Raw genomic sequence first — 16335 nt, forward strand, 5'->3', positions numbered from 1 at the left:
GTTACTTGTCGAATTAGAAGATATCTTTTCAATACATTTAGAAAAAAATACATTTTAATAATTTGATAATCCTTCAAAGGTTAGAAAGGTAACGCTTTCTTTTGCTCTCCTTTCTATGTTCCTCCACCCACAAGATGAAGAATTACACATTATTGATATATTGATAATACAAATTAGAAATCGATATTTGCATGGGTGGAGTAACGTGGACATTGGGCAAGGGCATCACAACAAGGCTTTGAACCAAAATTGTAAAGACGGCTATAACATCTTTGAAGTGCTATTAAGAGGAAGCGCTCATGTGAAGTGCTATTAAGGAGGCATAAAACCCATCTTTGATGTTTATCAGAGTTTCATGCTTTCCCTTCTCAACTATGACTCCATTTTTCACCACGGCTATAACATCAGCACCCTTGATTGTGGATAACCGATGGGCTACCACCACTGTGGTCCTGTTCACCATGACTCGGTCTAATGCATCTTGTACCACCCGCTCAGACTCAGCATCTAGTGCACTGGTCGCCTCATCCAGTAGCAGTATCTTTGGGCTCTTCACCATAGCTCTTGCAATGGCTACTCTCTGCTTTTGCCCACCTGATAGTTGGATTCCTCTCTCTCCCACCATGGTGTCATACCCCTGTATTTTGCATTTTTGGGACATTGAAAATGGCAAACATGTCAGCATGTCCATCATTGGTGGTATATAGGGGTGAATATTTTGGTCGTGTTCGTATCGTGTCAATGTCTAAGCATTCTACCAAATAGTTCGAATCTATATCCGATGCAAATAATAATCATGTTAAAAATATAAATCTAAGTACTATCTAATTATTAAATAAGTAACATGTCATGTAACCCATTTATCAATCAGATCCTTTTATTGAATAATCAAATTGAAACAAGTCTTATTAATTCCACATGATTAATATCCTAACCAAATATATATATATGATTTAATTGACCTATTTATTTAGAAAAAAATGTAAAATAAGTTAAATATAATTTAAATAATTTAAAAATATAATTAGATTAATCGCTATGTCAATTTGAATCAAATTTGTGTTATGCAGATCAATCCAAAAACTACCTAATTATTAAATAGGTTATGCAAGTCCACACGAATTTGACTTAAACCGGATGATATGAAAAATGTGTAGGGTTCGAATCGTGTTAGCGAATCATATGAAACATTGTCACCCCTATTAGTAGTTATTGGAGATGATAGTGAAATGGTTTTTAAGCGTTCTAACCTGTTGTAATCCGCTAATGAACTTGTGGGCGTTTGCCAGCTCTGATGCAGCTATAACTTCTGCTTCAGTGGTATGGCCTTCCTTTCCATATGCAATGTTGGCACGGATGGTGTCATTGAACAAGACCGGTTCTTGGCTCACTAGACCCATCTGCTGCCTCAACCACCTCAACTGGAGGCTTTGAATGTCCACACCATCCAGTGTGATATGACCTGAATCCGGATCATAAAATCTTTGCAGCAAGGCGATGACTGTTGATTTTCCACTCCCACTTTCTCCTACCAAGGCCACTGTCTGAAATATATGAGATTCACCTTGGTCAGTCATTGAAAAGAATAGGATTTAAGCTAAATTAGACCAAGGGAGTATACCTTGCCACTACGGATGGTCAAGCTGAGGTCTCTGAAAATCTGAATATCTGGTCTAGTTGGATACTTAAAGCTTATGTGCCGAAGCTCAATCTCGCCCTTCACATTCTCTAATTTTGTACCAGACTCGTCGCTGGGGTCGATTGTGGACTTCCTGTCTATAATTGTAAAGATGGAAGCTGCAGCAGACTTGGCTTTGCTGGAATCAGGACTGAAGGAACTTGATTGAGAAATTCCAACGGTAGCCATGGTCAGAGCAAAGAAAACCTGCAAAACAGGCATATGTCTCAGAATTCTGAAATATACATTGGTTATTATGAAAGGAACAAAAAATTCAGATGGGGATGCCAATACATACACGAAAAACATCTCCAAATGTTGTTTTTCCAGCTTCAACAAGCCGGGCTCCTGCATAGAAACAGAGTGCATAGACACAGAACAGCAGGAAGAAAGAAACTCCAAAGCCTATCCCACTGACCAGCCCTTGCCTTATCCCTGTTCTCATAGGGCCTTCACATTTCTTTTTGTACAGATCCATCACTTTCTCTTCAGCACAGAAAGAAGCAACTGTTCTTATACTCCCAACTGCATCATTAGCCACTTGGCTTGCTTCCTCATACATCATCTGAAACCATTTATATTTTTAAGCAGAGATTAAAGAAAGGAATCACAATTTTCCAGTAAAATAAATCCATTTTTTCTGAATGAGTTGAGGGCATACCTTTGCATCAGCACTGAATCCCTTAAGGAACTTTATCTGGACATATCCATTAAGTCCTATCAAAGGTATCAAAGCAAGGATGATAAATGCTAACTGCCAACTTGCTGCAAAGGCAATGGCCAAACCTGCAATTGCTGATGCAGCATTCTGAACAACCTGAGCAAGCGCGTCTCCAACTAGAGCTCGAATGGTTGCAGCATCTGCAGAGAGCCTTGCACCAATTGCTCCACTTGAATGCTCAGGCTGATCGAACCAACCCACCTCCATGTGAACCACCTTCTCAAAGCACATTGATCTGACCCTCTGTATCAACTTACAGCCAGCCACAGAGAATAAGTATGTCCTTGCTGGGAATGCTAGGAATGATACCACACCCAGGACTAAAAATATTAATGCCCAAAAATTTGAATCCTTCCTGAGTTGGTGTGGGGGCTCATAAAATGTTTTGATAACACTGGAAATGAGTATACCAAATATTGGGAGAATGGTGCCATTGACGATGGCAGCTACGGTTCCTAGTAACAGCACAGGGATCTCTGGCTTGTTGAGATAGGCAAGGCGGCGGATTGGAACTTCTGGAGGCTGTTCTGATGAGCGAGGGGCTTCAGCATCTGCAATAGCATTATCAGGGAGGCCAAGTCCTGTAGGTAGGCCAAAGGAGACGGAGAATGAGTGACGACTGCTATTTCCTGGTCCTGATGATCCACGACTTATGGATCGCAAGAATGACATTCGTTGACTTGACTGTCTACCGAATTCAATGCTGCCATCTGGTCTGTCTTGGGAATCTGTAGCTTGATTCTCAGACTCTTTATTCACTTCTTGCAAACGTATAAGCTGAGAGTATGCTCCTTCAGGATCCTTGAGCAGTTCAGTGTGTGAGCCTGATAAATAGACAAAGAAGTGCCATAGATAAATTTTGGAAACTCAAGAATGAATTCAAGGAAAAGCAATGCACATTGACAACAGAAGAAACTTGGAATAATTTGGTATTTAGCAAAATATTTCCAACATTTTAGATAAAGCAGGGCTTTCCAAAGTTTTGGAGAATATGCCATAATGCACAAATTTTTATTTTTTATTTTTAAAATGATGCACATTAGGCCAAGAACCATCAGAAAAAAGCTAGGCATAACATACCTTTTTCTACCATCTTTCCACGATGAATGACACCGATCATATCGGCATTCCTCACTGTACTCAAACGATGAGCAACGATAATGGTTGTTCGGTTGACCATAATCCTGTCCAATGCTTCTTGTACTACTCGTTCTGATTCTGCATCAAGTGCACTTGTAGCTTCATCTAAAAGTAGAATTCGCGGGTCTTTCAGAATTGCTCTTGCTATGGCAACTCTCTGCTTTTGTCCTCCAGAGAGCTGTGTTCCATGCTCACCAACCATTGTGTCTAGCCCCTGAATGCAAAATTTAAAATCTCAGAGATAAAACAACAATGGACATGTCCATGAAAGTGAAGACATGAGTGCAAAAAGGGGGAAAAACCAAATGGGAAAGAACTAGGAACCTGAGGAAGTTTATCAATGAATTTAGAAGCATTTGCTAGCTCAGCTGCAGCTCTTATCTCTTCAATAGTTGCACCCTCTTTTCCATATGCAATATTATCCCTAATGCTGGATGTGAACAAGACTGGTTCCTGGCTGACAAGACCAATTTTCCCCCTAATCCATCTAAGCTGAAACTCCTTCAGATTAATACCATCTATAAGAACTTCACCAGCAAGGGGATCATAAAACCTCTCTATCAGACTAATTACTGTTGACTTCCCACTTCCACTCTGTCCAACCAAAGCTGCAGTTGTGCCACTAGGGATGGAAAGAGAGAATCCACTGAAGATTTGCTCATCTGGTCTGGCTGGATAGCTAAAGTATACATCCCTTAACTCTATCTCTCCTTGAATGTCCTCCAATTTCTTCCCTTTGGTGTCAGAAACATCTATCTCTGGCTTCCTGTGTATCGTCTGAAACATCTTGAATGCTGCAGCCTGTCCAGCAGCAAATGCACTCATGCAAGGAGATGCCTGCCCTAGAGACCTGAAACATTCATATTATACCAAAAATTTGTAAATAATCAAAGATGAATTACTTCACCAAAGTGCAATACAGAGATATTAGCAATAGTACTTTCCCTTGATGGGCTACAATTGGAACTTCAACTTGATTAAGCCAAAGAAAGTTCAGAATGCAGCTTACATGGAACCAGTCAATACGGCAATAATGACATTCAGAACTGTACCCCCAGTATATCCTTTTTCCAGTATCATCTTTGCACCAAACCATACTGCCAATGCATAACTTGCAAAGATGATGAACATAACTGTTCCAAGGCCTAATCCTGCAGCCAGACCTTCGAAAACACCTGATTTGTAAGCATTTACCAGAAACTGATTGTATTTAGTTACAGCTTGCTTTTCCCCAGTAAATGATGCAACCTAGATTGAAGAAAAAGAGATGCTGTCACTTTTCATCAGAATGTAAAAGGGCAAAACCAAACACAACTTAGAGAAAACTGATATCCAATATTCCACTGGCATGTACTCAGTTCTGGCCTATATGACATACTGTTCTAATTGAGCCGATTGTCTGTTCTACTACAGTTGCTGCTTTTGCATAAGCGTTTTGTCCGCGGGTCGCCATCTTGGATAAGAAGAGAGACATAGCTCCACCAGCTATCACAAGAAGAGGAATTGATGATAGCATGACAAGGGTAAGCAGCCACCCTTTAATGAATGCTATGATAAAGCCTCCAATGAAAGTCGATACCAGCTGTATAAATTTCCCTACCTGAACAAAAACAAAATTTGAAAAAGAAAACCTAAAGACCCTTATAGGCTTAAGTAACATGTTCAGGATAAATAAAGCAAATTGTGTCCTTTTGGCGGTTTTGTTCATGTTATTACCTTCTCACCCATGGCATCTTGTATTAGAACAGTGTCCCCAGACATCCTTCCAATAACCTCTCCTGTGTTTGTTTCCTTATCAAAGAAAGCAACATCTTGTCTCAATATAGTTTTCAAATACAGACTCCTAATTCTTGCAGCCTGCCTCTCGCCTGTGACCATCCAGCAAGCCACCTCTAACAAACAACAAAAAACAGTCTTTCTCAATTCTCAGTGCTCAAAAGTGAAGATATCTCTACCCATTAAATTTTTGCAACAATTTTGAATTTAAGATGTGCTTACGAAAGAATGCTGCTATACCAGCCCCCACAGCCAAGTAGACAAATTTCAGAGAAACCTAAATGCAATAATCAAATAAAGAGTCAATAAAGTCCTTGTTTCAGTACTCCTACAATTCAAATGAGGAACAACCAGATAAAAATTTATACTAGGAAGCATGGCTTTATGCAGAAAAGGCGATAAATTCACAACCAAACACCCAGGAGATGGCATTCCTGAATGGGAAATTTGATACATCTAAACCTGAGAAGTTGTTGAAATATTTTCTGCAGAGTACCCAATGAAACAAATGTGAGAGAGAATTTTACCTTGGATACTATATCAACCACATCTTTGTTGTTCTGGTTTTGTCCAAAAGAATCAATCAGGTCCCCAAAAAGTATTGCCATAAGAGGCATACATATTCCATTCCCAGCAGCACCGATTGTGCCGGTAATCATCAACAACATATCAGTAGAATCTGCAAAAGAGAACAGCTTGTGAAATGGAACTGTGCTGGGCTTCCCCTCTTCCTTGCTCTTCTCCGAATCTTGTTGTTTCCCATTCTGGCCAGAGCTTTTCACAGTCTCTGTTTCAAGTGCTCCCCTGCTTGATGTTGTGGCTTCATGCATATATGTTTTTCCATTCAAGTCATTCTCCTCAGCCATAATGCTACTCCTAGATACTTACAAGTTCTAAGATAGCAACTACTTTATCTGGAAGGGATCGGACTTCAAACTTCAGCTGCAAGATTGATGGGCGAAATCAGAATCATTAAAGACGGAGCTTCAAAGGTTGAGCCAATGGCAGATTTCAATAGATTAATATTGAAAGAGAATTGAAACCAATAAAAATAACAGCTCCCAGAAATTCTATGAGCAGACGATTCAATGGATCCTGAATCATGGGTGGTTCAAACAGAAAAAATAAAAGCAAAAAACCAGAAGAAAGATACAAATAACTTAATAATTTGAGTCGGCAGCGCCTTATTGAATAGAATTAAAGTGAGTAGATCCGACAAGTACAAAAGCAAACAAAGTCACTCAAAAGGTAGATGAACAGAGGATAAAATGTCCATGAAGCTGCATCAACAGTTGGGAGATTCTAGCCAATCTCCCGTGCTTGGTACATACCAGGTACAAACTATCAAAAAGGCTGACTTGAGGAAAACCCATATGACATCAATTATACAGAAAAGAAAAAGAGAACAGGGAAAAGAAAAGAATAAATAAAAACACAAGTATCCCAGAGAGAGAAATGATGTTTTCTTTTTCTTTTTTTCTGGGTTTTTCTTTGCAGGGTTGAATCTGGAGAATTCAAAACAAGGAAGCTAATCAAGTAGGAGAGTCAAAAAGAGAGAAAGAAATGAAACTTTGCTCTATTTTTGACTGAAAAAGCCTCTGCAAAAACACACAAACCATAACATGCAAGCTAATCATAACCACCTCCAAAACAAAAGACGCAGCCCAGGTCGGCTGAAACAGGAATGATACATAGACATGGAACAGGCCAAAACATCAGGAGGAGTAGTTAAAGAAAACAAAAAAGGTAGCAGTTATGGGATCTGGGTTGGTTCTCAACTTGTACCTTTTCTCTGTATTACTGAACCCTCCACCTACATTCTTGTTCTCATGAACCTCAACACTTATAAAAAGGATACTCCCATGTCGCAATCTAATAGTTTGCTTAGGAAGCAAGCATCAACCTCTGCCTCTCAGTCAAAGGTTTTGATTTCCGGCTTTGTTTAGAAAAGAAAAATGCAAGTTCGGTATTCTTTTGCATCACAATTCCAGGAATTGTTCTTTGTCTTAGACTTTTAAGTATTGTAATCAAAATGACATATAATTCCTTGGGCTACACACACTGTCTGAATACGGGAGGTGGTGGTGGCTGGTGGGCGGTGGGTCCCCGTTCATGTTTGAAGAAAATTAACCCGAAAATTGAGAATACAGCCTGTCTTCCCTAAGATACCATCATCTTGGTGTGGGTATGGAGGTCTAGTAGCAAAGCATTCCTACACTTCAACTACACAAAAGTTTGACACATCACGCTTGGATTTGTCAGGAGATGATCACATGTGGAGACCCCTCATCATAGCCACCACGCCCCCAACCCAATTACCTACCACTTTTAATTTAATAATAATAATAATAATTTATTTTCTGATATTTTTTGTGTATGAGCCTTATGCTTATCAATGGGAAAACCCCGTATCAAGTCAGAGCCCAGCCATCTTTTTATGATGCTACATTTGACCCAATTTCCATCAAATTTCATAGGGCAAATTTGGTTGGCGATTCTAGAAAATCCTGATTGTCAAATGAAATTTCGGTGATTGTTCATCACCTTTTCATGTGTTAAACACAATTCTAACGACAAGTTGATACAGCGAATCTGGATATCCTGGTAAATGGGTTGAATTTTCTCCAAGGAATTGAAGCCATCCAACTGCTCTGTTCTTTATAGTGGGAACTGACGAGATGCAGTAAGCCTCTTTGCCTCTGCTTTCCATTTCCTGGCTGCGAATAAAAAGTCAAAATATAGGTTGACAAGTAAAAAAAAGTGATTTTGGTTGAATTGCTTTTTGAAAGTCTTTTTTTAAAAAAAAAAAAAAAACTTTCATGGCTCATAATCCAAATTTTTTTTTTTTTTTTTTTACAAAATCAGAACTTTATCCAAATTTTTAATGATTATTTAACTAAAAAACATCAAATAATTCCAAATTTATAAATATAATCTTCCATATTTAAATTTTTTAAAAAATCCTAAAAAATTATTTAACTAAAAAGCATCAAATAATTCCAAATTTATAAATCTAATCTTCCATATTTAATTTTTTTTAAATCCTAAAAATTTTACCTAAAAAGCATCAAATAATTCCAAATTTATAAATTTAAATAAATTTATAAATTTTAAAAATGTAAATATATAAAAGATGCTAGATATATAAATTTAGGATCATATTATTCTTTTAATAAAATAATTCTTTAAAATACTTAAATAATTAGAACGAAGAAAATATTTATTTATTAAAATAGATGAAATAATCTCAAAATTATAAATCTAATTTTTTGTACATTGAAAGTTAAAAATAACCCAATTTAAGACATTTTCAATGATTTTCACATAGGTATAAAAAAAGAATATTATTTGTAAAGAAAAATAAATGGTATTTTATGATTTTTAAAAATAATCTAAAGTTTGATATAAATATCTTTCAATATTTTCTATTATTTTTCCTAAATTTTAAAAGAGAATATTATTTTTATAAAAAAAAAAAATCAATGTATTTTTTTCAAACATGAATAATTTTTAAGATAGAAATATAAATGAGGATTTACAAATTCGGTATCATTTCATTTTTTTTAATCAAATAATTAAAAAAAAAATAAATAAATTGCCATGTCAAACAACGTGCTCCGTCGGGCATGCATCATGCATGTTGGCGCAATGGCGCTTCCTTCTTCCTTGTTTTGAATTTTGAATTTCATCTTTTTAGTCACAAGACGACACATTTGGCCACCTGTGATCGGATTTAATATTTTTGTAATATTTATTTGTAGTTTGATTTTATACAATTCTCTGCTAAGATTATCTACATGGTGATGGACCCTTATGCTTATGATATATAATTTAATTTATTATATCATAAAGAACTTACCTAGAAAAGAGAAATGGGATACAATTTTCCAATTTGGTTGCTCGAATATCTTTTTTTCAAAATTTTTATGATTTTTAATATTTATAGGGATGGGTCAGGGTGACAATTCGTATTGATGGGTCGTGTTTGTGTTGTGTCAAACTTTAGGTATTTTACAACATAGTTCAATCCAAACTCAACATAAAAAATATAAACTTGAATATTACTAGTTATTAAACAAGTAATATATCGATAACCCATTTAATTCATTTAATAATCAAGTCATCAAATTTAATAATAAAGTTGAGTTAGGTTTTATACATATTTGTATGATTGATGTCTTAATAAAACATATTTATAACTCAATTGATTTATTTATTTAAAATAAATTTAAAATGAGTTAAATGTGAGATAAATAGTTTTAAAATATAATTAAATTAATAACAAAATTATTAAATAAATTACTTCACGTTAAATTATTGTTATGTAAGTTGATTAAAAAATTATCTATTTATTAAAGAAATTATGTAGGTTGATACGAATTTAATTTAAATTCAACCCAAATTATGAAAAGCGTGTTGAGTTTGTGTGGTATTCGGGAATGATATCAATCTTTGCGATCCTTAGAGATGGGTTCATCGGGCTTTCTTATTTAATGGGAAATTATATTTTTATATGGAAATAAAAATATTTTATCCAATATCTTTATTTAAAGAAATATTTCTTAAATGGGAATTTGAGATGTGAAAGAAAGAAAATAAAATAAATACATTAATGGGGAGAGCAATGAAAGGTTGATGGAGAAAGCATGCCTAGAGGAGGAGGTGATGGGTGGAGTGGAAAGAGATGAAGAAAATTGTCCTACTTGGTTATGATTGTGTCCGCCTCTACTGCAATTTTACCAACTTTTCTTTCAAGATGAGGACAGCGATGGCTCACACAATCTTCATATATGACTTGTGAGCCTCCCCCACCCATACCCACCTTCAATCTCCATAGCCCATAGCCCATACCCCTTCAATGTGGAGGAACCATCTGCCATCCCCATCCCCAGCCGCCCGCACCACAACCCCGCCCCCCACCTCCCACACCCACAGGCCCCCGCCCCGCCCCGCCCCACCACCCCCCCCACACACACACACACTTATTCAATTCACATCATTTTCTCATATCTCTTGCCTTGTCTCTGTCTGTTATGACATCATTCAGTATCTGTTTACTGTTAACAAGCATAAGATGGAAATTACACAACAGAGAAACAGTAGGACAGGATATTACCATGGTTTGATTGTTTTCAGCGTTTGATTCCACTAATTTTAGTAGGAGACCGAAATTCTTGAATCTCCTGTTCTGAGTTGGAGCAATCACCCATAATGAATTCTGAGTTGGTGGGTATGGGTTGATTGGACTTGACCCCAGTTGAAGTTGAAGCCTACAGGTCTGGCGGCCGGGAAGAATCAATGAATCGGTTGAGTTGATGCGCTCACTTCGCATGAATGGCAGTTGGGTTTTGAGAAAAGTCCTGATAATTGGGTAATTCTATTTCTTTCTTTGTCTGTTGATGCACCAACAGAGAGCTGAATTAATTAACCGAGAGAGACAAAAACCCAACTTCTTTAATGCCCTCAATTGGGATTTGGGACCAGTTCTTCAAACCAAACTGGACCCATCCTCAATCTGCTCCCACCTTTTATGAAAGCCCAATTAGGGCTGTTTTTAATTTCTTTCTTCTTTCTCAAGCTGAGATTTAATGTCAATAAAACCAGCCAATCATTCGAAGTTGGTCTAAACAAGCCAAGCTTTATTTAGCTAGTTCAATTTTCAATGATTGGAAGCTCTGTTTCCTCTTATTTGCTTCATTTCCAATTGAGCTATTTTATATTCTCACCAGTACTTCACGCTTAGTACAGTAGTTGAAAGAGATTTAAGGGATATGTGACCAAAGGTCTGAATACAAAGGTTAAGATGAAGAATTGAAGATTGATTCAAGTACTTGACTTCAACATCAAATCAAGGAAGGGTTGCTGATGAGCCTCCTCAACACACCATGTCATCAAACGGATGCCTTTCTTTGGTGAGGGCAGCAATCCAACAATGCAAACGGGTATGATGGCAGAGCCTTGTATTGGAACCACATGAACTGGGGCGCCCCACCCATAGTCAATTTGGTTAAACCCCAGTCTGCCCCACTCTGATATAAACAATGTGGTGTAGATGAGGGGTGGTGCAAATGGATCTACCCCATCTTCAACCAGTTCGCCCTTCAACCACCTGCAAAATTCGTTTGATAACTTAACTTTTTCCTCCTGGATCAGTTTTACCACATCAGCAGTTGACGACCGTGCCAGTGTCTCACTGGAAGCTGTGATGGTCACTGGGAAGAAACAGTTGCCATAGAAGCCTTGTGGCAAAGGAGGCTGCAAGAACGGGCGGCAATTTGCAAAGAAGACAAGCTTGACTTGGGTGTTCTCTCCCAAGTTTATAGCTTGTGTTCGATGGTGCCAGATACTGGCAACTACAAGTTCAAAGGTGGAGCAAGTTTGGCCTGTGGACTTCTGGAACTCATGCTTTAGCTGATTGATCTGATCCAGGGGAATGTCTATATTGGCATGCTGCAGCTGGTAGTCAGGCATGGGGGGTGGTAAGTTTGGCAAGACAGTGGGATTTGTTTGTGGGACTTGGGGAGGAGGTGGAGAAAAGTCCCTACACCACACTGGCGCAATGCTTGGATTCTCAAGGCCTCTGGCCATTTCCCCAACAGCATTTAGGAACTGGGCGACTCCTAAGCCATCACAAATGCTATGACAGAATATGAGGCCCATGACAAATCCACCACATGCAAATTGAGTCACCTGATGAACAAAAACAATACATATGATTTTGTGAAGTTTACATTACCAACCAGTTTTCGGGTTTTTTTTAATTGTTTCAAGTTGTGTTTGTGCCAGCTTTAGCAGTTGAATTTTGCTAATTCTACGACTGCAATGCAGTATTGAATGGATTATGGAACAGAGTGGTTTTTGACCATATACCTGCATTAGCACAAGTGGATTTATGCCTTCAGCTTCTGGGATGTGATCAGGGAGAAGCTCATCATAGGGGATGGATGCAGTGTCGTCAAAGTAATGGACTGAATCAAGCATACACTCAGCAGATGCCTCAACAAACCACACACCTTCCCCAGAACATTCAATTTGAAGCTCGCCATGGCTCGACTCTTTCAGCCGTCCAGCAAGAGGATAGTAGGGAACCAATGCCGTGGACAAGGCTTCTCGTATGACTTGTGCTGCACCAGGGCCATGCCTGAACACATGCAGTGTCCGAGCATTGCACCTTAGGACAGGTAATCTATCAATAATCGACAGATCAAGTGTACCAGAAGGGGTCTTCTTGGATGGCTGAACAAGGCCTTGATTTGTTCTGATCACAGAGAGAGCCATGGCAGAAGAGGGATTGATGGGGAAGTACAAGGAAGGAACTACCACTCTGCAATCTTATATGTAGTGCAATATTGTTTTACAAGGAATCAATAAAAGATATTGATGCTTCCATATCTAAAATATGGGAAGTGCTTGGCTTCAAAGTCTCATCAGTTTGGTAATGGACTAGGACAAGAAAAGATGACCAAGCCTCTGTATTTAAATGCGTGCAACTGCTTGGCTTCAAAGCCCAATTTCAGCAGATTTGGTAGTGATAAGAGGATAACTTTTAGCAGTACAATGGTATGCTTTACACATTAGCTATTGGGTTATGATTTATGTAACTTTTTTGAAGATTAAAAGAGCTACTTGAATATGAAAATTGTTGGAAAGTCTCATGGAAATTCAATTGTTGTGTTTTATCACTTTTATGACACATTTGGAATGGATTTCCATGGCATAAAATTCATCTGTTCACTTCTTTCCAATGTTTTAAAAACCGGATCGGACCGGCCGGTGGCCTTCCCGGTTCGGTCACTTCCTCTAAACCGTTTAGCTATTGAACAGGTCACAAACCTTTTGAACCGACGGTTCTTCAAGGACCGAACGGTTGAATGACCCCCTTTTTCCGTTCAACTTGTTAACCTCTGAGTCTCCAGCGGCCTCCACCTCCAATCCACCGGAAGGACGATGCTGGTGACTGGCCGACGTCCACTGGCTTGGTGACTCTATGTGGGATGTGAGAGAAAATTGGTAGTAAAAGAGAGAGATTGTGAGCTATAAGAGAGAGATGATGAGATGAGAAGGAAGAAGGGGGGTGTTGGTCGAGGGTAGTGCCCGTAGTCGCATCGCCGACGATGGTTGACGAGAGTGGCAGCAGTGGGGGCCGATGATGACAAGTAGCAGTAGGTGTGGTGAGGGAAGAAAGAAGAAGGAAAAGAAAGAGAAGGGAGAGAGGGATAATGAGGGTTGCTCGTGGTAATTACTAATTAGGGTTATTTTTTAATGAACGGTTAGGATGAAGCCTAAAAATGGAGGGTTTAAATTAGTTCTCTAAAAATGGATATAAAAAAATGAGTTTGTAAGTTAGATCAAAGAAAAGGCCAAAATTTTAAAAAAAAAAAAAAAAGATTAAAATTAAAAGTGGGCTTGAAATAATTTTTGAATTATATAAATATATATATTATATTTAATAAAATTTAAAATATCAATATATTTATATTTATTTTCATAATTTAATTTAATATATCAAATATAAAAATAAAATAATATTAAAAATTTTAATTATACATATTTAAAAAATTTTACAAATATTTTTTATTTTATATAAAAATATATAAATTATATAATTATAACGGGGTTCCACCAGTGAACTGCTTCTAAAAACAATGATCAATCATTTTAGGACTACCAGCAACGAGGACACAAATCTTCCCTTGGGTTTGTGACTTCTCATGAGTCATGACCAGTGTTTTGCGGTCGGGTTCAACCCTGACTCGGTTCATTGGTTTTCTACGGTTGGCAAAATGGGACCTCGTTATGCTTGCTGGAAACTTGGGCCCAAATGAGCTGCCCCTACAAAAGGATTGAATGAGGATTATAAACCTCTTTTCGTCGCGTTAAATTTCGATGTGGGATGAGTAGGTCCTATTTAATGAAAATTCAAATTGAATGTATGCAAAAGAAAGACGTAGGACAACCAATCTGCCAGCCATTTGAATTTGTTAAGAATGGTAAAAGTAAAAAGTAAAATATGTAGGTTATTTCAAAATTTTAATATAAATAAAATAGCCTAATATCTTTTAAACTTGTAAAATAATATATATTGATTTATTAAAATTATTTTTAATTTTAAATAAAATATAAATTATATATTTATTACGTCATCGATTCGATGAGTAAATTATGAATTATGAATTTTTTTTATTTAATAAATGATCTGATTTTTAAAATATTGCTTATGATAGAAACAAACTAATTGTTACTACCTTGAGGCACATAACCAATTCAATGTTGAATTATAAGTGTTGAAACCTTTTTTTTATTGAATTAATAAAAGTGAAATATGTTTGGTATAGTGTTGAATGTCAAGTAATTTGATGGTTTGTTAATGAAAATAGTTAAAGTCTTAATAAATTTTTTATTTTTTTTATTTTTACAAATTTAGCCTTATCCTATGACATTTTTAAAAATTTAAGTATTATACATAATACCTCATGGAAATTAGAAAAAAAAAATTGTTTAAGTGGAGTGATTAAATTTTTATTTAATAATACAAATTTTCATGTTGGGATCAAAACAAAAAATAAAAAATAAAAAATAGTCATTTTTTAATTTTTAGAAATATACTTACTCATCATTTATTTTGAAAGTAAATATAAATATTTAAAATATTCTTGGTAATCAATTAATTAAACCTTCATTCAGTACCTTGCCTTAACTTTAAAATGTTAATTATGAAAATAAAATTAATTAAATAAAGTTTTTATTTCTAATTCTATTTTTTATTTTATATAATAAAGACTATTTAAAAAAAAAGTTCAATTTTTTTTATTTTTTTTTTAGATTCTATACTTCTCATAAATAGTAAATAATAAAAAAATAATGATTTTTTAATTTTCTTCATCACAATATTTTATAAATAATATAAAATAAGAAAAATAGTAAAAATGAATTATAGAGTAAGAATTGAAAAAAAAAAAAAAAGGAAAAAAATCTTATCTGACATATATAGTTTATGGTAAATAAAAATAGTGTATTACTTAATTTATTTCTTTATTTTTTTTTAATGTTTTTAGCAAAATCATTTAAAAAAATATATTCATAAACTTTTAATGATAAATTATTTCTTATAAATAAATTAAGTGGAGCAACATAAATCAATTAAAAATAGAATTTGATTTAATATAATTCTTTGGCATCAATTAAAACAAGTTTTTATCAAAATTTAATTTTTTTACATGACAAAACTAATAATAAAAAAAATTGATTTAAAAGAAGATACATTTTAGTATGTGTATAAGTAACTTTGATTTATATTCAATTAAGAAAATATGTATTAGAAATTTACAATACGAAAGTCAATGGAAAATTCCAACTTACATTGAACATCGATATGAAGTTTATATATATATTACAAATGTTAAAATAACTTAACTCTTCTTTGTCTAATTATTTGACTTTTTGGTATACTAAATGAAGAGAGAAAGAAAAAAGTTTACTAACATATAAATAGAGTACAAGAATTCATTGATATGCAAATTATTTCAACATCATTTATCTTCAAACTGTCTCAATGAATCTTTAGTAAAGCTTTATGTACTTCGTATATTCTCCATACACTAATAGATGATATCCCGAACTTCATTATCATTCGTCATTACAAGTTATGTCAAAAGTTTTACATTGAATTTAGTCATTTTCTTTTAGAAATTGCAATAAAGTATTCATATGTTATAATCAATATATATAGTCTTATATCACAAAATTGTCAATTATTTAATCTAAAAAGAATATAAAATTATATAATGTGTCAATATCAATGTCAAAGGGGGTGTAAAAAGGCATTTCTAACACTAATACTTTTATTATAAACTTCAGTTAAGACATAAATACATTATAATTATATTACACTAATATTATGATGTATTATAACATGACCTAATTTAGAAATTTATAATTAATACATATATATATATATTACAAAATTGATAGTTATGAACCTTATAAGTCAAATAAAATATCAATTTAAATTCACAAGGTT

General features: G+C 35.3%; 2 protein-coding genes across 3 annotated transcripts; both read right to left on the reverse strand.

The window, feature by feature from the left end:
* Position 1: 1 nt before the first annotated feature.
* LOC100267452 (ABC transporter B family member 11) lies at positions 2-7450 on the reverse strand. Of its 2 annotated transcripts, none has more exons than XM_002273951.4 (13): positions 7101-7450; positions 5843-6257; positions 5538-5592; positions 5256-5431; positions 4918-5139; positions 4549-4787; positions 3864-4389; positions 3480-3753; positions 2340-3223; positions 1977-2243; positions 1622-1885; positions 1251-1544; positions 2-637 (listed from the first exon to the last, which is right to left on the reverse strand). In XM_002273951.4, the coding sequence occupies exons 2-13, from the start codon at positions 6179-6181 to the stop codon at positions 284-286; spliced, it is 3894 nt and encodes a 1297-aa protein (XP_002273987.1). In that variant the 5' UTR covers positions 6182-6257; positions 7101-7450; the 3' UTR covers positions 2-283. The 2 variants fall into 2 exon arrangements, with proteins under 2 accessions (XP_002273987.1, XP_010652340.1); XM_010654038.3 differs by lacking the exon at positions 7101-7450 and adding an exon at positions 6959-7058.
* Positions 7451-10933: 3483 nt separating this feature from the next.
* On the reverse strand, positions 10934-13532 carry LOC100260553 (acyl transferase 4). Its single transcript, XM_002281493.4, has 2 exons — positions 12186-13532; positions 10934-12005 (listed from the first exon to the last, which is right to left on the reverse strand). Exons 1-2 carry the CDS (start codon positions 12591-12593, stop codon positions 11139-11141), a joined length of 1275 nt encoding a protein of 424 aa, XP_002281529.1. The 5' UTR covers positions 12594-13532; the 3' UTR covers positions 10934-11138.
* Positions 13533-16335: the final 2803 nt, after the last annotated feature.

The sequence above is a fragment of the Vitis vinifera genome, chromosome 7, assembly GCF_030704535.1.
Source record: "Vitis vinifera cultivar Pinot Noir 40024 chromosome 7, ASM3070453v1".
Taxonomy (NCBI): domain Eukaryota; kingdom Viridiplantae; phylum Streptophyta; class Magnoliopsida; order Vitales; family Vitaceae; genus Vitis; species Vitis vinifera.

What these genes read in the sequence shown, in the direction of transcription:
- LOC100260553 (XM_002281493.4), bottom strand. Translation starts at nt 12,593, where the DNA reads ATGGCTCTCTCTGTGATCAGAACAAATCAAGGCCTTGTTCAGCCATCC. An exon ending in ATCCACTTGTGCTAATGCAG is followed by an intron (nt 12,006 to 12,185) that starts GTATATGGTCAA and finishes TTTGTTCATCAG; the next exon opens with GTGACTCAATTTGCATGTGG.
- LOC100267452 (XM_002273951.4), bottom strand. Translation starts at nt 6,181, where the DNA reads ATGGCTGAGGAGAATGACTTGAATGGAAAAACATATATGCATGAAGCC. An exon ending in TGGAAAGATGGTAGAAAAAG is followed by an intron (nt 3,224 to 3,479) that starts GTATGTTATGCC and finishes TCTATTTATCAG; the next exon opens with GCTCACACACTGAACTGCTC. An exon ending in CATTTGGAGATGTTTTTCGT is followed by an intron (nt 1,886 to 1,976) that starts GTATGTATTGGC and finishes CCTGTTTTGCAG; the next exon opens with GTTTTCTTTGCTCTGACCAT.